The sequence below is a fragment of the Protopterus annectens genome, chromosome 4.part0 (genome assembly GCF_019279795.1).
Source record: "Protopterus annectens isolate FY-2018-M chromosome 4.part0, PAN1.0, whole genome shotgun sequence".
NCBI classification, from domain to species: Eukaryota; Metazoa; Chordata; order Ceratodontiformes; family Protopteridae; genus Protopterus; species Protopterus annectens.
In genome coordinates, this window is record NC_056733.1 from 1,137,625,512 (window position 1) to 1,137,652,541 (window position 27,030).

The 27,030-nt window shown below is 39.7% G+C and overlaps 1 protein-coding gene across 1 annotated transcript in view; it reads left to right on the forward strand.

The window, feature by feature from the left end:
- STK10 (serine/threonine kinase 10) overlaps positions 1–27,030 on the forward strand; it is a 2,623,461-nt gene that overhangs the window by 2,116,852 nt on the left and 479,579 nt on the right. The window contains exons 13-15 of the mRNA XM_044069104.1: positions 11,463–11,555; positions 11,684–11,813; positions 25,005–25,129. Coding sequence (XP_043925039.1) covers positions 11,463–11,555; positions 11,684–11,813; positions 25,005–25,129 — 348 coding nt within the window. The remainder of the gene's footprint in view (positions 1–11,462; positions 11,556–11,683; positions 11,814–25,004; positions 25,130–27,030) is intronic.

Consider the following 27,030-nt stretch of genomic DNA (forward strand, 5'->3'; position numbering starts at 1 on the left):
TGGCTGGAGAGATGTTGGGAAACTGACTGTCCATAGTAGCAGGTAATTATTAAGTACTAATTTCTGACTGGGGACATATTCTATAGAAGATCAGGGATGGAAAGTGGGGCAATGGTGTTCACTACAAAGCTGAGTTGCCTGCAGTGCTGAATTACACAGCTGTGTTGCCCACAGAGCAGCAGGGAACCTGGGAGGGTTTCACTGACTGGTGTATAGGGAAAAAATTGAGGCTTATATACAGGAGAAATTAAACAGTATTAACTAGGCTACTGATAAGAAATCACACAATGATCCTTCCTCCAGCAATTCCCAGCTCAGACAAGGCTATATCCACACTCTTCAGCCACAAGAGTGTAGGGGGGCCCTTAACGTAAGATGGCTAGATTTGAATTCAAGTGTATGAAAAACAGGCTAGATTTGGCAAGTCTGGATCTAGTCTGTGCTAACTTAGCAATATTTCATTGCAAGATAAGTGCAGGTAATAAGCAGGCACAAACAGTAAAAACAGTAAAAAAGGGACAAATTGATGTAGTAAAACAGTAAAATACAGATTAAAAAGTGCAGATCAAACTCAAAATACACTTAATTTATTGTTCTTAGCTTTGGATGGCATGGATTCAAACAGAAACACTCTAGACCTCTAGCAAGGGACACCAAACACAGAGCAGCTCCAGTTAATTGAGCATAAACCAGAACAAAGACACTTAGAATAACAGGCACAATAAGCCATCAACCAGAAATTCAAAGCTCAGAAGCGCGGAGACTACCCTTTCCTCCCGCAAGTGAAGACCACAAACCTTCTTAATATAAAATAACTGGCCAGAAGCCCAAGCACTTAAACCAGAACTAAGACGCTTTGAGTAAGACACAATAAGCCTACAACCAGCAATTCCCAACTTTGAAAGATGTAAGCTACTTCTGCTGCAAGAGTCTAGACCACAAACCTTCCTTATGTAAGATAACTAATTTTGAAGCCCAGGTCCTTAAATCAAAACTAAGAAGCTTAGCATAACAATTACAATTGAATCAGGCTACTAACAAGCAGTAATAAATGCAGCAGAATAAATGCAACTGAACACTTTTAAGAACAAGCAGCAAGAAGCAAAATAAAGTAATGAAGTAGGAAGAAGCACAAATATAGTAAAAGCAGCTGAATAAAGTGCATTTTAAGTAAGTGGGAAGGGAAGAAACAGAAGATAATTCAAGTTTAACAGTAAGGGGTGGGCCTTCACATCTGATCTCTCTGTACTCAGTAGAATGAGCTGATGAGATGGGGCTGAGAGGAGTGTCCAAAATCAGATTAATAGTTGGGGCAGGCAAACTCAAAAGCCACCAAGTGAAGCCAGCGATCAGCAATAGTCAGGCAGAAGCAAGTCAAATAATCATTCCAACTAAATAAAGATGCCACCAAATATTTCTAGTTAAATGAGGAATGCAGTTTCTCAGCTCCTCCCACTAATTAGCTGGATGTTATTCAATCAGTCTGCAAAGGAGTTATTTTCTAACTTTTTTAACTTACCCTAGCCACAACTTCTTAAAACTCCAACAGAACGAAAAACTTAAAACAAAACCAACTCAATATAAGAGAAAGATAAAAAAAGTAGAAGAAACCAAACCTTGAATGAAAATCTTCAATTCAAAATCAAATGCAGGGATTAGCAATAGTCAGGCAGAAGCAAGTCAAATAAAGCACTCTTAGCACAATAAATCTGGACAAAGCCAAAAATAATTGAGATAGAAACATCCTAAAAACAGGTACAGATTTGAAACCTTGTTCTTGTAAGTTTAGAAAGTTGTTAGAATGAAACATTTTGTAATACCATGCTTTTTCTAAAGGAAATGAAGTCTAAACAACATATGTCTTTCTTATTTAGTAACTTCAGTCCTCAATAATTTGCCAAAAAACCACAAAGTTTATGTGAAACAGACCAAAAATATGAGGCACAAATATGGACATTCTGCAAAAAATATGGATAGTTGAGAGGTACGAGTACCATTGCACTCTAACGCTGTGCCTGCATTTGCAACCTATATCAATACTTTGAAAGCTGTTCTTCTCAAAAGCTATGTTGGTTGCAAAAAGCCTGATCCACACAATTTTTGGATTGTTTTCCTTGTAACAAGAGGCTTCCACCACTGCACCACTGAATAGACTGTAGTCAGTTCCAGGGTCACTGCATATGATGGCATGGGCAGATGCCTCCTACAACAGACTAATAGAGCAAAGTGCATTTCTGACAAGTGCGTACATTTAAGTATTCAATGGCATACAGCCGACTGGATTCAGGGCCCTATATAAATGTTGTTTCTCTGCTCCATATATTGTTCCTTAGGCTATTTCTAGACCATTTATTCTTGATTGCATTTTCAGTTGAGTAGTGAGCAGCCTATTTTGGTCTGCTTTGTTGTTTTTAAGTACTTTGGTATGCACTGTTTTTTCATATTATGAGAAAATTGATACCTAGTTTATCTTTTTAAATTCATATTTTTTATTAAAAACTTTCCCCAGTAGAATTGGTGAGTATTTGTCCTGTAAACATGTAGCTCTAGTGACTTCTTTGGACTGGGTGTTTCTTCTTGAGGACTGCATAATTTTCATAACTGTGCTAATTTTAAGAACTGTAAACTTCAAAAAAGAAAAAAAAAACATGAATTTAAGAAGCCTCACTTTCACTTAAAAAGCTACACAAATTGGAAAAAAGTTAAGCTTAATGTTCTAAATATAAAGAGAAATGTCAGCCCAAGGTGCCAGGTGCCAGCATGCTGTTTCATCCTCCCATTAATCCTCCTTTACATCAGGAAGGCATCTTCCTGTAACATTTGTTTCTGAAAGCAGTATGCAAAGTTCCTCCCATTCTGGTCCCCAAAAAGAACAATGCGTTTCATGCCAAAAGTAGATTTTTTAGACTTGAAAATGTTTATGCAAACAAAGAAACTCAGGATGGTAGCCCACAAACATTGCTGCCCTGCATAGAAGTAAATCATATGCAGCAAATCTGGACATGGAAGACACTTACCCAAGTTTGACAGTAATACCACAGTGCTACAATATTTTAGGTAGCTAATCATCTTTTTGGATTTCTGTTCTTCCAATTGGATTATTCCTCAGAATATTTATCAGATATTTTCTAGAAAATTGTACCGCTCACATTCAAAGGCCTTTTGTGTCAGAGTGTTAGCTCCATAGTTTGTACTTCGTAGGAGACAAGGCATAATCATATTTTATTTGGACAGTTGCCCACTAGTAGCCAATCCACAAGAGCTTTGCAACATTATATCATTCTAGCAGTTTTTTGATCAGATCTTTAAAGTCACAGTAAACTATAAGATCTCATCTCTGCCTGTTTCGACTTCAGAAACTATTCTGTGTGTCGCTGTACACTATGTAGATAATGTGATTCTTTATCTAAGAGAAAAAGATAAAACAGAATTACAGAATAAAGTGACAAAGAAGACATTTGCAATGAATCAGTATTGAAGACCCCTGGAATATGTGCATACCTGCATTCTCTTGGTTCCTCATACAAGGCTCCCCATGAGAGTGCCACAGTGGAACCTCTGGAATGTCAGGCAGACAGGCATCTGTTTATCTAGAGAATACAATTCTCCTTCCTTAGCTTGTAGAAAGGGAATAGTGGCAGGACCCTCACATTCTGACCGAAGGAATATACCAGTCTCCTCCTCCATTAACTCTGTAGTTAACATTTTGGGTTTCCTACTTTTGTTTACGTATTACAAATACAAGATTGAAAAGCACTTGTTTTGGAATTCTGACAAAAACGTCCATTTTTTTCTTAAAGTGCAAATTGTGAAATTTGCTGTTTTTTTGCAGGAAGGATTTGACCCCCCCCCCCAGTTAAACCCTTTTGAAAGTTGGGGCTGTGCCCCTCCTTACTTCTCCCCAGGGTTATCTTCTCAAAATTGGCCTATGTTCCCATGCATTTGCTCTTGCAGTTCTGTTATTGTGGGGATCAGAGTTATAGTTGCTTGGAATTTCATTAGGCACCCCTCACACCATACTCTGTTGGTACTAGTCAGGCGGTCCCTAAAACAATGTTTCTGTACACATCACACTGAAAACTGTACAGAATTTTGACAGCTTTTCAGGGCAACCTCCTTCCTAGTCTCTTGCAAGTCAGTAAAGACAACACCATTATGTGGTACATGAACAAGCAGAGATGAGTGAAATGTTTCCTATTCTGGAAAGCGAGAGGTCTTTAGCACTGGACCATTCAATACAGCCTTCACCACTCATCTCAACATGTCCTAGGACTACAAAACCAACTTACAAATTTATTCAGCAGGTAGTTATATGTGGCTCACAAATAAAGTGGATTCACAGACCTTTTGAGACATTGTTTAGATGTGGACCATTTTGCTGTGCTAGCTTATTGGATTAAGATAAACCCATGTCTTTGATTAACAATTTGTCCATTGAAGGAGTTGACATGGAGAAGGTGGGAAGTGAGATGTTAACTTGCACACCTTGATGGGAGGGGCTGTGGTGGTTCCATGGGGTGGACCATAGTGATTGCATTTGCTGTTGCAGTGCACTATACTGCAACACTAAAATCTACATATGTACACTGCAATGCATGTACTAAAGCACAAGTCACAGCAGTGGTAGTGGAACACAGATGCATAAAGAAAAAACCTGAATTTCACAGCAGATGATGGAGACACACTTGGCACTTGGCCATTGCCCATTACTGGGATGAAAGAGACGGCAGGCTTAGGGGAAACACATGGGTCTCATTGAGTAGCTGAGGGAGGAAACTTAATGGTCATATGGGTATATGGACCAAAATGTAGACACCTTTGCCATATATCTCAGTCTTCTCAAGATAGACTTGCCTTTCATTCATTTTCATTGATACAGAGAACACTTTGCAAGGGGAACAGAGTAAAGGCAACCTTATGGTTATAACTCCCAAATGTCCAGGAGTACCACTATAGTCTGTGTTGACAAACAAAGCCACTCTCTCATGACTTTGCCTTTATACAGGTGCGTACTTACCAGCAACAGGGAAAAGTACTACATTCCTTATCAAGACAGTGAGTATGTCAGCTTAGTGGATAGATTCTTAATACTTAACAGTGACTCCTTTTCCAAGTCCAAAATGTCCTAAAGGAAGTCAGAAAACCCAAGGTGGTCACAGTTAATGAATTGAGGAATATCTGTCTTGAACTGTCATGAAGGACTTATACCCACTGAGCTGTCCAGTTCCATAAAAAAGCATCTGCCTCCTTCCTGGGACTTGACTCTAACATTATTTGAACAAACTGACAAAGTAAATTGTGTACCTGTTTTGAAAAAAACACTTTCTGATCTCTGTAACCTCAGGGAGAAGGACTTTAGAGTTATAAGCTATGGTGTGCTAGTCACCTTATGTTCATTGTGTTTGATTGTTTCTTCTTATTTCATGCCCAAGGTTTTATCTGTTTTTCTCAGTTGTTCTACTTAACTTGTAGTTTTTCAGGCTTTGTAAACAAAGGGGGAGCATCTCCTGCATATACTGAATTTGCATCAACATTCAAGATAAGTATGCCATTAGAACCCATGTCCTCTGGAAAACTAATCATCTCTGTGTGTCATTCTCGATAGGAGATGAATTAAAGGCCTACCTGTTACAAAACAAACATTACTGACGTGGCTTGGCTCACTGTATTGCCTTTTGTTATAAAAAGTACATTAAAACTAGTACTATAAGACACTATTTGGCTGTGTTCTTCCAGTGTGACAGATTACCATAGAAATGCTTCTGCACATGGTACTTTAAAGCTGTCATGTGAACAACTCTTCACACATTTGCAGAGAACATTCCAGTTATACGACTGGTTTTGCTAGTGATATGCTGCTGAGGGTCCTGTAATTATCCAACTCTCAAGGGTAGCTAGGTAGTGAATGGGATTCTACACAGGTATACTGTATTGTTACGTTGTCTATCCTTGAAGAAGACAGCATAGTTATATAGGGTACATCAGCATAATCTAAAATTAGATTTCCAGGAAGAGATAATGACTGTAACAGTAAAGCTTCCCTTGTGCCTTTTTCCTGTTTGGGAACTTGTATTTAGTTACTGTTATGATTTTATAATGTTGCAAGTGTTTTTCACTTCCATTTGTTTTGGCTACAAAAACACTGGTTTCAGCACTGCACAGTCTGTATTGCAAACATACCTCCATGTGAGGCATTTTGACTTGAAAATCTGAAGACAACAAAGAATAAGTGGGGCTGTTACGTGAGCGTCTTGGGATGTCTGTTTCAGCAACTTTAAAGTTTGAGCCCTGCACTGGTCCTCACAGGAAACGGTCAGTACTGGAAAAATCCATCCATATTAGGGAAAACTGCTGGTGGATAAGACAAAATGTGAAATATTTTACTGTTGCAATGATTTCTGTCTGTCTCTGCTCTCGTGGTAATTGCGAATAAAGTTGTAATGAACTGAGAACAAGAAGATGTATGAAAAATGAACAAGCTACGTTAGAGCGGTACCAAATTACAATGCATATAAATTGCTTAAAAGGTAAAAGCAGCAGAAACTGCACTGTCTGTAACATTTTCCCTTTCAGTAAAAGGGAATATGTTAAAATGTGTAAAATTATACATAATTGCATTTGTGACTGTTAAATGTGTTGCAGTTAAGTCAAACTGAACCTTTGTCTACAAATGTGTGCAGTGGGGCAGAGATTAATCCTGCACAGAGATGCAGAGTTAGGCCACATGATAATGCCTTATTTACAGAGACAGTGTTGAAATTTCCCCCTTGAGCATGTATCTGTGACTGTTTTATTTATTTATTTTATTTTACATTTGTTAACCGGGAAAGTCCGACTGGATATAGGTCCATTTTCAGTGGAGGCCTGGGGAGAAAAGCTCCAGACATACATTACATGTATACATACAGTGAAATATTACAAAAAGGACAGATGCTCAACAATAGATACAAACATAATACAAGATTTCCTAGAGTACACACATGAAATATTGAGAGATTATTTACTGTTAAAAGAGAACACCTACATTTTAGTGGTTCTCATAAATTTTAGTAGTACATGGTTGTGTCAAGATGTCATCCTTACATTAGTACTTTCCAGTAGGTAGAGACATGATCAGTTTTCTAGACAGTTAATGAATCAGAGTAATAGTGAAAGTTTCTTCCTGTACTAAGGTTTTCATATTTAGTTGGTACTTGAGTAGAGTTTAGTCAGGGTTTGTGCAGGGACAAAGCCAATGCATTTTTAGGTGTTTTTAAGAGATCCACAGCAAAAATGAGTAAAAAAAAGCAATGATACCACAACGTACGGCTCCAAACAACATTTACTAAAAAACTGATTTATGCTCATTTTGTTTTTTAAGAGATATTTTGAATTGGGTTAAGGACTTCTGCGGTGGTGCAGTGGTAGCGTTATTGCCTCACAACAAGAAGTTCTCCCGTTCGATTCTCTGCTGGAGTGCGGGGAGTGCCTTCTGTGTGGGTGGAGTCTGCATGTCCTCCCCACGGTTGGGTGGGCATTCGAAAGACATGCGTAAATGGGCGTGCCTTCGTTGAAGCTGGCACCTCAGCGTTCGTGAAAATATACTGCCAATCATTAGCAGACCGAGGTTCCGCTGTGGCGACCTCTAACCGGGAAAGCCGAAAGACAACAACAACATTTTGAATTGGGTTAAGGAAGGAACTGTAGTAAGTTCTGCAGGAAGTAAGTTCTAGGTTTTACCGACAGAGTTGGAAAATAGTGATTCACCAGCTGAATTGTTGGATTTAACAGTTTCTACTAGCATTGTGTTGGAGGAGCGGGGTGTTTTTAGGTTTACTGTAGAGAGTGATAATATTTTTCAGTATGGGTATACTATCTGGTTGGTAGAGAACATTGTGAACAACTATTAATTGGTTATATTGAAGTTGGTAGGGTAGTTCTAGCCAGCCTAGTGATTTAAGGTTTAAACAATGATGTGTTCTATATGCTGATCCTGTGGCAAATTTGGCAATATTATTGTAGCAGCTAGTAAGTTTATTGAGATCAGATTTGCTTAGGTTTGCGAAGGTGGGTGAGGCATAAAGAAGGGTTGATTAAAAAATGGGTATGGGCAATCACAGTCCGAGCAGATGGGGTTAGGAATAGTTCAATCTTGTATAAAGAGCCTAGTTTCTTATTAACTGTTTTAATAGTTTTGTCAATGTGAGCATCAAACTTAAGGTTGTTGATAATTACTCCTAGCAGTTTAGTACTAGGTTCTGGGGAAGTTATGGTACCATTGTTGGATGCTATGGTGAGAGATGGTAAAAGGGACCTTATGAGTGGGGGTGAAGATTAACAGCTTGGTTTTATTTGGGTTTAATAGTAGACCGCAACCAGTGAGCCAGTTCTCAACTTTGTTGAAGGTGTTTTGAGATAAAGATTGTAAGTCTGTGGGGGAGGTGGCAGCATAGATTAGGGTTGAGTCATCTGCGTACTGTATACACGTTACATCTGGGATTACTTTATGCAGATCATAAATGAAGATGGAGAATAGGAGGGGGGCTAATATAGATGCATGGGGGACTCCAAGGGTGATTGGTAATAGGGACGATAAGTTATCTTTCCATAGTACATCTTGTTGTCTGACACTTAGATAGGAATGAAACCAGCTAATTGCTAGGTTATCTATAGAGAGTGTGTTAGTGTCCCTAAGAGTAGCTGGTGGTTTACCATGTCAAATGCCTTGGAAAGGTCTAGGAAGAGGGCTGAAGAGAGCTTGTTGGTATTACGGTTTTGATTTATTGTGTGAGAGAAGGAAAGAAGGGCTGAGGTTGTACTATGGCAAGATCTAAATCTGTGCTGGGAGGGGGCTAGGAGATTGTTCAGATTAAGATAGGCTAGGAATTGTTTGTGGATACATTTTTCCATATTTTAGCCAGGGGTGACAGGATGGCTATGGGCCTCTAATTTGAGAGTTCTGTGGAATTACCCCCTTTATGGAGAGGAATAATGTGGGAGAGTTTCCAGATAGAAAGGATATAAACTCCAAGAATAGATCTATTGATTAGTATTGAAATGGGGTAAGCTGTTTTATCAGCGGCTTTTTGGAGGTACTCTACGGGTAGTAGGTCTGCCGACAGGGTGACGGGTTTCAATTTCTTGAGTAGTGACCTAATAAAAGATGTTGGTACTGGCTCAAACTTGAAGAAGCAGGGGTTATTGGGTGTGGGATTGGTAGAACTTGGGCTATTGGAAGCTAGTTTGTTGGCAAGGGATTGAACGGTTTCTGTAAAGAAAGTGTTGACGGTGTTAGCAACAATTTTCGGAGGTTGTAGGAGGTTAGTCAAGGGGGTAGGGGTAGATGATTGTCCTGGGTGGAGAAGTTTGTTTATGCGTGACCAAAATTTTTGTGGATGAATTTGGTGCTTTTGTTGAAGATTGCGGTATTATTTTTTTTTTTTTTTGTCTAGCATAATGGACTTCTTGTATCATTTCTGAGTTGTTTAAATATGGTGGTCTTTTGGGAATTTAGTGGTTCTCCAGGAGGCCCATGCTTTATTTCTGCATATGATTTTTTGTCTAGTATCATTGACAGCCATGGTGCTACTTTATTATTGGTTATGATGGTACGTTTGGGAGCATGGCTGTCCAGGATAGCAAGAAATTTAGAATTAAAGACTAGAGAGTCCTGTTTGAGAACTTGGAAACAAATTGACTGATTCAAAAGATAGACTTTACTGTAAGACTTTTTGGAAGATAACCTTGGAGACGTAGCTGAAGCTGTATTGCACTGCCAGTAAGGCTTCTGAGAATTCTGCTCTGGTTTTAAGTACCAGAGACAGTAAAGGTACAGTGCATCTTTTAGCTGGAAGCCAACAATTTCTCCTTCAGATGTTAAAACTTTTTTCCTTAACATTGTTTGTCTGAATGTGTTGCTTTCAATTCCTTGTACAGCATCCGTACTCTTTGTATATGCATTCAGAAAAACAATCATTTATCTTGTAAATTTCAAGTAAAGCATTTTATTTAACTTTAGATGTTTGTAGCTTAGGGTTTATTTTATACTTAAGGATTTGAGCATTTTATTAGTGTGCCTGCAGTTATGTGATATCTGCTCAGTGAAAAGTGACTGCACAGAACAGAGTGCTACCATTTAAATCAGTAAAGGTTGGTTTATTTTAAGTCTAAACAGTAAGGTATGTTTTTGTTTTGTTAGTTTTGATTAACTGGTGCCAGCATACTGTAAACTTGAAGGGTGGGCATTGGTGTTAGAGAGTTAACTATTCAATCCCCACCCCATTCTGTGTCTGCAAAATAATTTTGTTCTTGTTTTATTTACTGTTAGTAAGAGTACACTGGAAGGCACTGGACTTAGTCTTGGATGAGTAAAATCCCGGTAAACCAGTGATTATAATTCTGAACTGTAGCTGTGCAATGTATACCTGTTTTGTGTTGGGGGTGGGGCTTAGTATTACCAAAGACAGCACTAAACATTTATCATATAGCCTTAGGGACAGTTGTTATTTGTATATTGGCTAGTAATAATGGTGGGATTTAAACACCATACTCTGATTTATGTCATCTAAGATATTTCTTTAGCAATGGTACAGGAGTTAAAGCCCATAGTCTCTGCCTGTCATATTATAAGTATCTTATCTGGACAAATTAGATTTTTATAAATCTTTCTGGTTTATCTTTTTAAGCTAATATATTTTTATTAAGCTGTTTTTTTGTGGAAAAGCAGGCTCTGATTTCATTCTTCCCCTCCCCGGAGGATAGAGATATTTTAAAGGTTAGGAGTTTCTGATCACAAGGTGAGTGCAGGGATCCCACAGAAAAATATGATATTCAAAATTGGGACTGTAGCAATTTCAGTATGTTATCATTCTGTCGGACTGATTGCATCCCTTCCTGGATGTAGGACATTTTTGCTGGTTTGTGCAGCCAAGCAGCCACAGCAAATGAAAATGTTAAGTATATATCAACTCTATTTTTGGATCACTGTATACTTTACTTGAACAAGGGAAGGCTTTTTTTCTTACTAGTGCATAGTTTTAATGAAAAAGGAGTCTAAAATTGTGTTACTATTTTATGTGGTGCAAGAGGATTCTTTAAATATATAAGGCACATTTCTTTCAGTATTCCCAATTATTTTGCAATTTGCCTAGTTGTTTCTGGTCCGCACTGATATTCTTTTCCTTTTCTTTTTAAACATCCTTTTAGCTCTTGCTTCCCATGATGCATTGTGTAGTCCTGAACATAGTAGGTACATTATGTTAACCAATATGTGTAAATATGCATCTCATAATACTTTGCGTATTAATTGCAGTGTTGAGTTGTTCTGTTCACCCAATTGGTTCCACTTTGTCCCTGTTGATGCACTTCTCTGTTTTAGGGATTTAGTACACTACTAGGGACAAGAAACCGCTGTCTAAGTTCCAGTGTGTTAGAGAAGCTGAAGTTCATCCTGTTAATTCTTAACTTTTATCAATCTCTTCAAGGTCAAAAGTCAAATAGATAAACTTCCAAGACAACAAAGAAAAGAGAGTATGAAGCAGAAAATGAATGAATTTACAAACACAAAACAAACAGAGGTGAGAGTCTCACAGAAAAAACGATACCATCTTTATAAATGCTGTTTTATGTTTAAACTTTGAGCACTATATACTCCTCTTTCCAGTGTTCATTGGTTTGGTCTTATTCTCACTTTCTGTACATTTAGGAGCAGCAGTTTCAGGCAAAACAGAAGGAGTTCTTGGAAATGACTATGAAGAAAATTGTTGCAGACAACAGACGTGAGATTTCTGATAGGGAGCGTGAATGTCTCAACAGGAAGCAGAACCTTTTGAGAGGTGGGTCATTCTAACTTCAGCACTTTTTTTTTAATTTTATGATATTCACCACACGGTGATGTATCAGTCTGTGTGAAACACCCCCCCTATCATTTCCACCAGGCAAGAAGAAATGGCTTACCCTCCATCTCCACCAGGCAAGAATAAATGTCTCACCCTCCCCACTAGGCTAGTGACACCAGGTGGGAAGGCTGTTCAGGTGGGGAACACAACTAATTCAAGTTAAGAATGGAAGATGGGGCTGTCCCATGGTACCATAATTCTCAATGCTTGCTATGATTTATTTGTGTGTGTGTCAGAACCTTCCCTATTTTGACTAGAAAGCAAGAGACAGTGCATGTGTGTACCTCAGGTGCATGTATTTGTAACCTAATCCGAAGTAAGTATTGCGGTCTGCTTGACATGATTTCTCCCTAGAGTACTAAATGCAAGTGCTACACTGTTGGGCTTTCACCACCTAGAGCTCTTGTGGCATGATGGTGCCAACGAGTAACCCATAGAAAAGTGGCTGGGTTGCAGTCAGACTTTGGTGATCTGGAGAATAGTCAGGAACAAAATCTGTATACTGTACAGCCAGCAATATTCATATTGAACTGTCTTCCCTGCAGGTACTGTATACAGCAAGAAATATTCTCATTGGCATTCTATCAGATAACGAGAGAGGCAGTGATACCTCAGGTGAATGATCTGTTAGAGGTGTAGTGCATCTGTCCTGGCAGAAGTCTGAGTGATCAGAGCTGATGTATGTGTGTGTGTGTGTGTGTGTGTGTGTGTGAGCGCGCGCATGTGTGTGTGTGTGATACGTGTGTCTGTGTGTTATGTATGTTCATGCATGTATGTCTAATGGTTGAGAACTGTACTGATAGACCACACAATCATGAAAATATTATCAAGGTTCTAACCCAACAACAAATTCATAAGTGGCACATTTGCAAGTTTTTTCAGTGATTTTTGCATGCAACAATTTCTTCTTTATCCTTATTCCTTCCCATGTCCCTGTATATATTAACTCTGAGATCACACAACAATGGGGAAAGAATGTATTCGGAATTCAAACTGTATTGTGATCCTGTACACAAAAATATGCATATGAATGTATATCTAAAGGTCGAGTATGCATATGAATGTATATCTGACGGTCATTTTCTGAAAATCAAAGGGTACAGCTTGGAAAACCAGACTTTCTTCTGCAGTTTTTTGCAGCAGTAGCTTCTGTCGGTCAGGATGCTGGGTCTCATGGTGGCAGCAATTGCCATCATTCCCCATGAAAAGTTTTGTATGAGAGTTCTTCACCGGACTCCTTTTTTTGATTCCCCTTCTGCTTCATTCTTTCCAGCTTACCCAAGTGCCCTCATACATTGCTCGTTCTACGAGCCTCTCTTACATCCCCCCAAGACTACCTCTGTTCTAATGCTGGGGCTGACACAGGACTTAGCAGTGTCCTGGGTTTTGTGCCATTGACTGTTTCAGCTAGGAAATTGGTTTAATTTATGACCTATCCCTTGGTCTCGCCCCCCCCCCCACACACACACACACACCTTGTTGTTCTGTTTTATGTCTGAGGGCTACTCCCCTGTATGGAACCATGCCTTCTCATAGAAAACACCAAGATGAACACCACCTCTCATCCCTCGCTGTCAGTGCCTCAGACACTTGATCTGCTAATTGAGCTTAGGTCACCTGGGCCATTGTTAAAGCTTATCCCTTTAAGCAACTGTGCTGTCTAAGATTTTCAGTGGACCTTTTGATTCAAGTGATCTGAGAATGGTATATTCAATAGGTTCATAGGTTCATAGGTTCATAGGTTTATACTAGGCTATCTGCCCTAAGGCATTTATAAGCCTAGCCTAAATTATTGCTTTTTACACCCCTTATATGAAAAAATACTGTGCCCATTAGTTTGTTGTGCCTCTGTCCAGCAGTGACCCAGAGATGATTCGGGTAAACCTCGATCTCCCATCCACAGGTCTAGATTTCTCTTGAACAGAGTCAGCGAGGTGCTCTGCCTCACATGGACCGGGATTTTATTCCACAGCATAGGGAGTCTCGGTGTGATAAATCTATCCCTCCTGCAGGTCCTATTTATAGCCGTGGTATAGTTTAAGTTGCTTGCTCTAGTGCTTTTCGTCGATTTGGATTTTTTAGGTGGAGCATGTCCATTAATTCGGGTTGGACATGGCCTTGTATGTCAGGCACATGTCACCTCTGAGCAGGCGGTATGCGACTGAATAGAGCTGGAGTTTCTTCAATCTGGCAGCATATGACAGATTTTGGAGTCCCTTTATCCTTTTGGTGAGGAACTTTTGGGGTCTCTCCAATTGCTGCAGATGTCGGGTGAGATACATCCCGAATGGGGCATTGTACTGGATCATTGGTCTAAGTGAAGAGTACAGGAACAATGACCTCACTAGATCTGGATGTGAATCCCTTCATGATCAGGTGGGCAATGTAGAAGGTCTTTCTAACCACTTTAGCAATGTGAGTGTCAAAGAAAGGCCACTGTCAACCTGGGTCCCCAGGTCCCTGATAACCTCTTCTGTGCTTAGTGGATTGCCACCTATATGGTAGCTTGGGGTTACCTTGTTTTTTATGACTATACATTTTTGGCGTTTAACTTCAGGCCATGGCTCTGGCACCAGCTATCTGTTTCCGTGAGTCCCTTCTGAAGGATATCCGTGTCCGATGCACTTTCCACTATGGCCCAGTTTGCAGTCATCTGCAAACTTTGTCAGCCAAAGTCCTCCCATGTTGGCCTGTACTTCTGAGAAGTAGATGCCAAACAATAGGGGCCAAGGACCGAGCCCTGTGGGACACCACTTGTGACCGCTTGGAGTCTGACACAGCGCCAGCAACTCTAACCCTGTGGGTTCTGTCCTTAAGCCAGTTTGCAACCCATCTTGTGACATATGGGTTTACATTTAAGCTGGTAAGTTTTTCTACAATACCCGAGTGGGGTATTGTGTCCTTTGCAAGGTCAAGGTAGGCTGTATGGACTGCCTTTCCCTCATCAATGGCCTTGGTGACTATTTCGAAGAAGTCGACCAAGTTCAATGGGATACTATAATCATATCTCAAACCAGCAAATGACATTTGTTGTTATGGATGAATGCCAAACATTTCTTCTTAAACAGCCCCTTCCATGTTCTCCTATCTGCGACAGTAGTCAGCATGCAAACATCAGCCCTGGGATAGATGGGACATTACAATGGGTAGATACTTCAGCATGTCTGGACATAATCAGAACTCTTCCTATACATCAACATACTAGATTTAAGAATTTTGACCTTACAGATTAGCAACATGGAGGTTATGACTTGAAACATGTTCCCTGTGATGAGAAAGTATAAGATTGTGGGAATATACAATCACTTTTCTGTTTGCCATCTGTAGTCCTGGGGAGTCAAATTCTGTAGTGGTAAAACTGAGTAGATCTCTTCTGTTACACCATGAATGGTTTTCCAGCTCTATGGGTCCAAAGGAACTTGTTTGAAAATGAGGGCAACCCTTCTGAGATCTTTTGCATCTCTGATTAACATCAAATGCAAGGATTTTTGTTCCTTGTTCCACTACTGTGGATCTTCCAAGAGATGATGTAGCCAGCTGGACTCCTCTACACTTTTCCTACATTTCCTCTAATAATGCAGTCAGTAACCTGACGAAACTCCACAAACTTTTGAACAAGAAGAAAAGCAATACGGCTCACAGGCTATTGAGCGCTTTCGTCTGCTTTACAGCTTGACTTCCTCAGAATACAATCCACTTTAACTTCATTTATATTTAAATACACACTCAATCACATGTCCTTAATTAACACTCAACTGATTCCTTAAAAACATACAAACATCTAAAAATATGTTGAATTATCTAAAGAAAATGAAAATATATATACACACACTCGTGAATAAATCATATACAAGGAAAGGGAGACTTGTATAAAATTAAACGTTTTTTATAACATATAAACAATGTTTTAACTAATAATATTCAAATCTATTTGCCTCTAAAGCTCACTTGAAATTCTACCAGTCTGGTAAAATGGGCTAGTTGAAATTAATAAAGCCTAATACTAAGACTTAAAACAAAACTATTTTATAAATGTTAACGTTTTATAACAAAAAATACACATTATATATAAAAATCTGCTCTCAGCTTTAAATAGCTGGAAATAGAGACAGTTTCATTAAGCCCTGGGGGGTTTGAGGCATTACATTTAAGTTGCCACATTCATTCTCTATATTCTAAGTAGGTGTTCAATGGACACCTATCCCCCCCGTCTTTGTGTTGCACTTGTTCAAGGGCACTAAATTTAAATGTGTGTGCAGGAAAATCTTTAACATGCTTGCTTAATGCATTTTTTAGGTTAACCTTCTGGATGTCATATAGGTGTTGATAAATTCGCTTATTGAAACTATTGATTGTTTTCCCTATGTAAAAACAATAGCAATTCTGACAAATCGCAATATAAACTATCTGTTTACTCAAACACTTAAGCCTATGTTTTTGAGTTACTTTTCCAAAACCCCTTATGTATAGAAACTGTATAGAAAAAGGAAGCCAATCTGGTGGTCTTCTGCCATAAATAAACTCTACAACAGAAGAAAGAAACTGTTGCAAAAAAGAGTAAAATCCCATGATTGGAGGAAATCCCTGGTCAGCCTCAGTAAGAAGCTGAGATCCCTCATAAAATCCTCCAAAGCTAGTTATGAAAACAAAATTGCCACTGATTCTAAAGACAGCCACAACGCATTTTATAGCTATGTCAAAAATCTCAATGGCAACACTCAGATCTGCTCTGAGTTACAGCACAATGACATTAAATATACAGAACCAACTGATATTGCCAACATCCTGGCAGATAGGTTCATTGCTAACTTTACCCCCCTCTCACCCCCTAAAGGGCCCATTTTTATACCGGAAGAATGCAAAGTTCTTGTAATCACGGCTGCACAGGTAAAAACTTCACTCTCCAAAGCCAAGAACACAGCATCCATGGGACCTGACAACATCCCAGGCTGCCTTCTACGTGAACTACAGAATTAACTGGCACCCCACCTAAGTGCCATGTTCAATCATAGCCTCACCTCTGACTTTGTGCCCATTGAATGGTGCACCGTGACAGTTATCCCACTCCACAAAGGGGGGGGGGGCCACAACAGACCCCGGGAACTATGGCCCTATTAGCCTGATGAGCCTCATCTGCAAGGCTATGGAACGTATCATCATGGAACTCATAAACAAAGACATTGGAGATCTTCAAACTCTGGACCCCACACAGTTTGGGTTTGTAAAAGGCAGATCATGTCTCCAAAACCTGATAGACTTCTTTGAAATAGTCACCAAAGCCATAGATGAGGGTAAGGTCGTTCACACAGCCTATCTAGATCTCGCTAAGGCATTCAACACCATCCCCCACTCTGGAATGGCGTTCAACACCATCCCCAACTCTGGAATTATAGATAAACTCACTAAACTAGGTATAAATCCCTATGTCACGAGATGGGTTGCCAACTGCTTACTGACAGAACCCACACCATGAAAGTAGCAGACTCCAAATTAGACTTCAGACCAGTGACAAGTGGAGTACCACAGGGTTCAGTCCTGGGTCCTCTCTTGTTTGGTATCTACTTCTCTGAAGTACAGGCTAACACAGAAGGTCTTTGGCTAACTAAATTTGCAGATGACTGCAAACTAGGAGCCATAATTGAAACTCCTGACGATGTGGACATCCTACAAAAGGGCCTCACTGAGACAGATGCCTGGTGTCAAAGACATGGTCTCAAGCTCAATGCCAAAAAGTGCATTGTCATCCCCTTTGGTAAAAACTCTGTACCCATGAACTACCACATAGGCGGTAGTCTACTTAACACCGAAAGTGTGATAAGAGACCTTGGGACACAGGTGGACAGTAGTCTCTCTTTTGATAATCACATCGCCATAGAGGTCAGGAAATCCTTCTACATGGCACACCTCATCACAAAAGGTTTCTCATCCAGAAAAAGAGGTCATTGTTCCCCTCTACTCATCACTCATTAGACCCATTATAGAGTACAACGCCCCTTTTGATGTGTACCTCACAAGACATCTACAACAACTGGAAAGGCCACAAAAATACCTCACAAAGAGGATTACTGGCCTCAAACAGATGCCTTACACAGACCTTCTCAAAAAACTCCAGCTTTACTCCGTCGCATATCGCCTACTCAGAGGCAATCTCTGCCTAACATACAAAGCTATGTCAAACCCAGAGCTGTTGGACATGCTCTACTAAAAGAAATCCCAATCCCTCCAAACTACACGCTCTAGGGACCTAAACCTTATCACCACAATAAACAGAACATGCTGGAGGGATAGATTCCTGTCCCAGAGACTTCCCATACTCTGAAACAGACTACCTAACTTTGTCAAACAGAGCTCCTCATTAACACTATTCAAGAAAAATCTTGATGATTAGATGGATAATAGGAAATTCACCTCTGGGATCACTTCTGTGGTTCTGCTTGACAGGGGCACAGGAAAATAATTTTCTTGGGTGGAGAAAGCCAGGGTACCTTTTTGACTAGGCTTGTATGGGCCCTAGGGCCAATAGCCTAGTATCTACCTATGAACTAATTCTCCAAAATATGTGGGCATTGGTTACAGTGCCCACATTTACCCATTTTTATCAGTCCCAAAGTTTGTTTCAAGCAAATTTTTAAAAGATCTATCCTTTTTGTACACCACTATTGGGTAATCACCTAATTTTAATTTATAGTGGTGTTCAATATCAAACAATACCCAATTTTGTTGTAGTATATCTTTAATCACACCAAAATGGGATGTAAAAGTAAGTATCATAGGATATTGATGTACCTCTACATCTTTTGGGATCGATGAATCAATAATTCCATTGATATTACTAGTGTGTGATCCTCCCAGCAAAGGTACAAAGTGACCTTCCTTTCTTTTTGTTATAACTTCCTGTAATACAGGTTTAAGAATGTGAGGCGGATATCCCCTTCGCTGACAACATATTTTCCAAAGTTTTACACACTAGTATCATCAGTGGAATTATTGATTCATCGATCCCAAAAGATGTAGTGGTACATCAGCATCCTATGATAACACAAAAATGGATTCAACACCCAATACAGAAGCTTTATTCCAAATATCTTGAGCAACACGCTTTCGGAAGGTGCAATGACCCTCCTTCCTCAGAAGACAAAAAACAATGAACACAATTATTCATTTTAAATAAAAATTGGGCATTTATCAAAGATGATTTTGGAATTTTCAATAAATTAGGTGATAAGCCTCTGATCACGTTCAGGAAGGGTAAAAGTCTCAAAACCCTTTTAGAACCAAGGTTAAAAGAAAGCCCCCACACTGGCACTGGTATAAATAAATGTGGGAGTTGCAACCAGTGCAAGTTTATCTGCACTGATTCATGAGTTAAGTTAGGCAGCTTTTTGTATAACATTAAGGTAAAAGCCAACTGTCACACTCATGGGGTGGTATATGCCGCCCTATGTCAAATTTGTTCTGCCTATTATATAGGCAAAACTGAGCGAAAACTCAAGAAATGCATATATGAGCATCAATATGCCATAACCAAACAAGACCAGTCTAATGCTTTAGCCAAACATGTTATGACACATCATGACCATTTTTTTAAATTCACGATCTTGAAACACATTACTCAGGACAATCGAGGTGGCCTTTGGCAAACGCAACTTGAAATTGAAGAGTTATGCTGGCAAATTCGTACGGCATCATATTTCCATCCTGGGCTTAATGATCATGTGTCTATAGCATGTCTCCTTAAGCATCTAGCCCTAAGAAGATAAAATATATGTGCGTTGATTTGTTGTTTCAATATGCTGTTTTCAGCTATTTTAATATTGGTTATCAGCTATATATGTATTTTAGTATTTGAACAATGATTTTTTAGTATTGTATAAAGTTTTAAAGTGTTAACACATTTATAATTATTCGTATAAAATTAAGGGATTTTATCTGAATTTTATGATTTTTCATATTATGTTATGCTAAGTTACCCAATCTTTTTAACTTTTGAATAATTTTTCTATTAATTGGATATCCTGGGTATTTTTAATGTAAAATGAAGTGGAATGTTTCCATCCCTCACCTTATTTCCCCTATTTCTCTGCAGCATTTAGTTGTGTCTCTTTTCCATTCCTCTACAGCCTATAACTGTGGTTATCAGTGGTTGTGCTAGCTTCATTAATAGGTTTTTAGGTGTGCTTGATTTAATTAACACTTATCCTGCTGTTAAAGATCAATTAGAAGACTTATTTAAATGCTTGTAAAATGGTGTTCATTGTTTTTTGTCTTCTGAGGAAGGAGGGTCATTGCACCTTCCGAAAGCGTGTTGCTCAAGATATTTGGAATAAAGCTTCTGTATTGGGTGTTGAATCCAGCTCATTTTTGTGTTTTCGTTTGGTTTGCATTTTCTTGGTATCCTATGATACTTACTTTTACACCCCATTTTGGTATGATTAAAGATATATTACAACAAAACTGGGTATTGTTTGATATTGAACACCACTATAAAGAAACATTAGGAGATTACCAAATAGTGGTGTACAAAAAGGATGAGCTTTTAAAAATTTGCTTGAAACAAACTTTGGGACTGATAGAAAAGGAAAAATGGGTAAATGTGGGCATTGTAACCAATACCCACATATTTTGGAGAATGAGTTTCTATACATAAGGGGTTTTGGAAAAGTAACTGAAAAACATAGACTTAACTGTTTGAGTAAACAGCTAGTTTATATTGCAATTTATCAGAATTGCTATTGTTTTTACATAGGAAAAACAATCAATAGTTTCAATAAGCTGATTTATCAACACCTATATGACATCCAGAAGGTTAACCTAAAAAATGCATTAAGCAAGCATGTTAAAGATTTTCCTGGACACACATTTAAATTTAGTGCCCTTGAACAAGTGCAACACAGAGACGGGGGGGGGGGGGTCCATAGAACACCTACTTAGAATATAGAGAATTAATGTGGCAGCTTAAATGTAATGCCACAAACCCCCCCAGGGCTTAATGAAACCATCTCTATTTCCAGCTACTTAAAGCTGAAGGCAGATTTTCATATATAATGTGTATTTTTTGTTATAAAACGTTAACATTTATAAACTAGTTTTGTCTTTAAGTCTTAGTATTAGGTTTTATTAATTTCAACTAGCCCATTCTACCAGACTGGTAGAATTTCAAGTGAGCTTTAGAGGCAAATAGATTTGAATATTAGTTAAAACATTGTTTATAGGCTATAAAACGTTTAATTTTATACAAGTCTCCCTTTCCTTGCATAAGATTTATTCACAAGAGTGTGTGTGTATATATATTTTCATTTTCTTTTAATATATTTTGTTTAGATAATTCAACATATTTTTAGATGTTTGTATGTTTTTAAGGAATCAATTGAGTGTTAATTAAGGACATGTGATTGAGTGTGTATTTAAATAGAAATGAAGTTAAAGTGGATTGTATTCTGAGGAAGTCAAGCTGTAAAGCAGACAAAAGTACTCAATAAAAGTTCTGGTACGCCTGTGAGCCGTATTGCTTTTCTTCTTCTTGTTCAAAAGTTTCTGTTGTATTAGCTTTTATTAAAAAGCAGCTCACTGTGACATCTGTGCAGCAGCTATGTGGTCATCAAAGAATACCTTTTACCAAACCTAAGCTGTATATGTCTTGATGCTTAAGGTAAGATTATACATTGAGGGACACCATTATCAAGGATATATTCACCTAAGTATCCACCCAGTATAAGTATACTGGGGGCTGTCTTCTTTGAGTTACAAAAGATGGACTCACTCCTATCACGTGTTACAGTTATGTATTTTCCATAATGATAGATCTGTCGAAGTAGATGCATCCTACTTAATGATCCTGGCCACCTTACATCACAGTGACTGAAATAGTCTTGTATGTTTTAAATGTATATGATTTTTTTTCTGTAGTGTAACTTCTTCAGATGGGCGGCCACGGTGGTGCAGCAGTTAGCGTTGCAGTCTCACAGCAAAAGGTTCTCTGGTTCGATTCTCGGCTGGGGTGCCTTCTGTGCAGAGTCTGCATGTCCTCCCTGTGGTCGCGTGGGTTTCCTCCGGGTGCTCCGTTTCCTCCCACATCCCAAAGACATGCAGTAGGTGGATTGGACACTCTAAATTGGCCCTGCGTGTGTGTGCCTTCTGTGGAAGGTTGGGTGCTGGGCTGGCAACTCGACACCATAAAACACCACTGCCAATCATGAGCGGACAGATGATCCACTGTGGCGACCCCTAACCGGGAAAAGCCGAAAGAAGAAGAAGGAGTGCAACTTCTTCAGATCTGGCGAAGGAGAACTACACATTGAGTCATGGGGGTAAGGAAGACGTACTAAACAACCTGGAAATGTTTAGAGTGCTTAGAGGTTATAACATCAGCGTCTTTAGTCGTTTTGGGAGCTGGAAAATGAACTCACACCCACTGAACTATTGTTATGATAAGTACATAACTTTCATTTCTAGGTGTTTGAGTACCCCTGAATACATCCTGCTTGTAAAATTCAGTTTTGATGTTGCTGCATATCTGCATGTCACAATCTGTGCTGTAATGCTTTGTGAGAGCAGTGTGTAACATTTGCACTTACTCATCTTGTGCTGTGAATTCCAACTTGCTGTTACTGAGGGCTCTCCTAGAGTACCAGACAATTAGGATTCACAGGGCAAAATGATCTAATTGTGATGATGATGATGCTTTGCACTTGTCGACTGTTATGAACAAGTGATGATGAAACTGTGGGGCAATGTCAAAACTGAATGCAACAATAGGTTTATCTGCAAAGTGTCTTCAGGGCTAGCCAGGCCCCATGAGATAGGTTTTAAAATTAAAAAAAAAAAAAAAAATAGAAAGAGTATGATACGCCTTTAAAAAGTCAGTTCACTGTCTTTGTAGTAGATTTATCTATAAACATACTGAGCCAGTTGAGGGTGGTACATACATTTGGTGTGACTAGCTTCTAGTTGTGCTTTATTTTGTTTTTGTTATTTTATAATCGGACATTAGTGCTTTGCATTGGTGCAAGGTAGTCTGAACTAAGGAGGTATTTTTCAAGACAGTTTTGGTGCAGACAGCTTGTAAAGGGGCAATTAATTTTTACATTAAAATAGAAAGACTGTAGAGGGGAGGTGTGTTTGTTTGTGGCTTTAAGGTATTCACATTTCTTGGTGCTTCAATTTGGAGAGAAATCTCTAAATGTAGGTGTTACCTTGAAACCTATCTAACAGTGTGCCCTCTAACAGAAGTAAAGTGAATATTGAGGATCTCCTTGGGTTCATCTGGTAGAGCTGTTCACTGAATACTGTTGTGCACAATGATCTAAAATAATTTAATTCTGCCTACTGGCATGTAAAGTCCAAAGTTCTGATTCCGTGAAAGGGATTCTTTTAAAGAGGAGATGTTTTTAGTTGTAAATTTACTGCAAAAAAAAAAAGTGTGTATGTTGAACAAAGAAAGCTTGAAATGCAGCTGATGTGCATGGGGTGTATTGGATTACTGCAAACCTAATGTGTTTTTATTTACTATTTTATTTAAAAAAAATATTTTCCCAAATAGGCTGCAGCTGCTGTGGTTTCTCCTCTTTTCACCAGTCGTGGCCATCCCCACATGATGTGATTGTCTTACTAGGTGCTCTGGCTTTCCCTTGGAACCTGTAGGTTTCTGAATTTTTCCAGAGTATGTGGTAGCTTTGTCCCCTCACAGTAAGATGCTGTCTGGTTCGTTTCTCAGCTAGAGCATCTTCTGCATGGAAACATGCATGAATGAATGGGCGTACCTTCGTTGAAGGTTGTGCATCAGGGCTGGTAACTCGGCACGTAAAAATCAACTACCAATCATTAGCGGACCGGAGCTCTGCTGTGGCGACCCCTAACCGGGAAAAGCCGAAAGACACAAACAAACAAACAATGCATAATTTAAGCTGCCCACAGACAACAGGGGTTTGTGGTTTATGGGGAGTGGGTTGAATTGAGACGAGATGTTGGTGAGTACCATCAATCCACCTCCATAGCATAATTATACTCAGATGCTTTATTTTCTTAATCAGCCAATAGTAACAAGTCTGCTGCTTAATCCCTTGTTGGAGTGCTGAAGACAGCATAAATTAGAAATCGTGGTTGCTAATTTAAAACAGTAAATTGCCAGTGTTGTGTCACAGCTGGCCAGTGGATAATTCTACATACAGAAGGAATGGGTTACAGTAAGTAAGCTTTCTTTTTGTAATTAAAATATGTATGCATTTCTACTGTTTCACTGATAGCAAAATGTATAACCATAATGCTGACTGTTATCCATTTTAGCATCGAGTTTTACTGCCACGCACATGTTTTGTAGTCTTTTACTATCAGACACTGACCTGAAAGTGCCACTGTTGGAGCGAGACTAAGATTAATTGGTTTTTCAAGAGCAAGCTGTTGTGTAATGTGGAGTGGTTAGTTCCTTGTCCAGTATGTAATACAATAGTTCAGTGACAGGTCAGGAGGAATGTCTCACTGAGCGAAGCAGTGTAGCGTAGTACCCTGATGTCAGTACAGATATTTGTTATGCCTGGCTTTCAGCTGTTATGACCTAGTCTTTTTTCCAGAGCATACATGTTGGCCTACATGAGACTAGTGGCGAGAAGCTGTAAGATGCTTCTTGTTGTCACACAAAAAGGCAGATTGAAGTGTTTAGCAAATTTTAAAGCTTGTTAGCCCTTCAGAGATGCACTTAGCTCATGGCTGCAGGCTGAGTGGCAGCACTTTGTTTCACAGATTTCAAAGCTGTAAAAGATTTCATAGTCCCACTTTTTTTTCTGTATCTAGTAGTATATCTAAGCAGCTGAGACTGCATGTCATGTACTGCAAACAATTCTGATTGAGCATGTTAGATGAGCATAATGTAAAGGATTATGATGGGGAATGTAATCATAACGAGCTTTGTGTTTGAGACATGGGTATTAAAAATTCACATTGAGACCTAATCACAATCCTCTGCGTTATACTTTCTGTGGATTTTATCATATTGTTTCATTTCAATTTACTGACATTTTATCCATGTTTCTCAGAGTGTGGTTTGACTGAAATATTTTCCTTTTGCTTTTCATTGTGTCAACAAGAATATAATGGTGACATGTCTCTTTTTCCCCTCTTTTTATTATCCATCAGAACGTGAAGGTACATTGTGGGAACTAGAGGAACACCATCTGCAAGAAATGCATCAGCTATGGAAGCAACAGCTTAAAGAACAGTACTTCCTTCAGAGGCACCAGCTTCTCAAAAAGCATGACAAGGTATGGACTATTAATACAGAGGTATTTCTGTTGCTAGTTTCATCTTTAAAGGAGAAAGAAAAACGCAACCTTCTGTAAGACCTTATTTCTAAAAGCCATTATCAAGAATTACTAAATAAGATTTGTAGCCATCCTTATTCCCTGTTCTCCTGATGTGTTTAAATTTAATCATTCTTTGAAGTAAATCAAGGCTATCTTGGTGTCTTGTTCTTTAGAGACAGTAGGAGATCCATCAATGGTGTCAAGACAATAAATAGGTTAAATTCTAGGATATATTTGGGCGGCACAGTGGTGGAGCGGTTAATGTTGTCACCTCACAGCAAGATGTTCTCCAGTTAGATTCTCATCTGGGGTACCTTCTGTGCAGAGTTTGCATGTTCTCCCTGTGTTCGCGTGGGTTTCCTCCCACATTCCAAAGACATGCATCTGGAGCATTTCTCCCTGGGCCTCTGCTGAAAATAGGATGTTAAGTTGTCAATCTCACCTTCATTCTTGCTGGATGGGTTTGGAGCCGATCCTCAGCTCCGACTCGGCACTTGCTAAGCTCGAGAGCTAATTTTACCAGCTCGAGGCAACCCTATATCCCATGATGCAAGGCGGAGACTACCCAGATCTCGTTTGCTGCTTCGCTTACGAGGTGCCTCTTTTACCAGCTCTAGGTAAGTTTTCTTAATAATAAGACTTTTAGTCTCACCCCTTTTAATTTTCATAACCTTAGTTGTTTTGTGAACCTTAACGTTTATTTTAACCCTATTCCCGTTAGTGTTCCCTTTTTTTCGGGTTATTTATCCCCTTCCCTAGGTTAGGCCTTAGGCCTTCCCCTTTCCTAAATTTTCCTGTCAGGGATTTTTGTGTCTGTTTGAGTGTGTTGTATCCCTGTTTAGTTTAGATTATTGGATTGGGTGTTATTTGTGTGTGTGTGTGTGTGTGTGTGTGTGTGTGTGTGTGTGTGTGTGTGTGTGTGTGTGTGTGTGTGTGTGTGTGTCTGTGTTTTTCTTGTCAACTTGTGTTTCCTCGAAGGACACAAAGGTCTCAGGCTTCAAGAAGTGCGACTCGTGCTGTCAGAAGATGTCTCTGACAGACGGTCACACTTCTTGTGTTTACTCCCTGGGACCTCTGCACCTGCAGGACTCTTACTCTCACTCAGCCCGAGAGTCCTGCAGGAGCGCAGAAATAAATTAATATCGAGGGGCTTATTAAAGCCTGAGAGCTCCCCGACTAAGTTGGCTCTGAGGAAGCCCTCGAAACCTGTCAAGCCTTCGGCTGCAAGTCCCAAGCCGTCGGCTAGTGGTTCAGCTTCTTCAGTGTCGAGATCGGCTCCGGCCGGAGCCGATCCTTCCATTCTAGAAGTCACAGTATCGGCTCCATCCGGCGCTGATACTGCCAGATCTGGACACTCAGTGTCGGCTCCGGCTGGAGCCGACGTATCCTCGGCTCCTTCGGCTCAACCTATCTCTAAAAAGAGATCTCGATCCCCTTCATTGGAATCGATACGTTCAGCTCCGAGATCACCCCTGCTCTCGGAGCGGAGCCATCGGAGCCGTTCTTCTCGGTCGTCCAGGCTGTCTGATCACGACCTCGAGAGAGTGGTGAGTAGACTATTAAAGTCTCAGGCATTGGCTCAAATGCTGTATAGCCCGTCTCAACAGACGGTAGCTATTTCACATCCACCTAACATTCCTCCTTCGACTTCCTTACAGAGCTCGGAGCCAGAGCTCCTCGGAGCCGTGACTGTTGTAGCTTCGGAGCCGATACCACCCCTTTCGGCTCCGTTGTCCTCTGCTCCGATTTCCTCCTTGAGGCCTTCATTGAAGGGATCCGGGCGTCTGGTCTCTCTCGGCTCCGAGGGGGCGAGTGGCATCGGACCCTTGTCCAACCCCGTTCTCCCTCTCGGGGCTTCG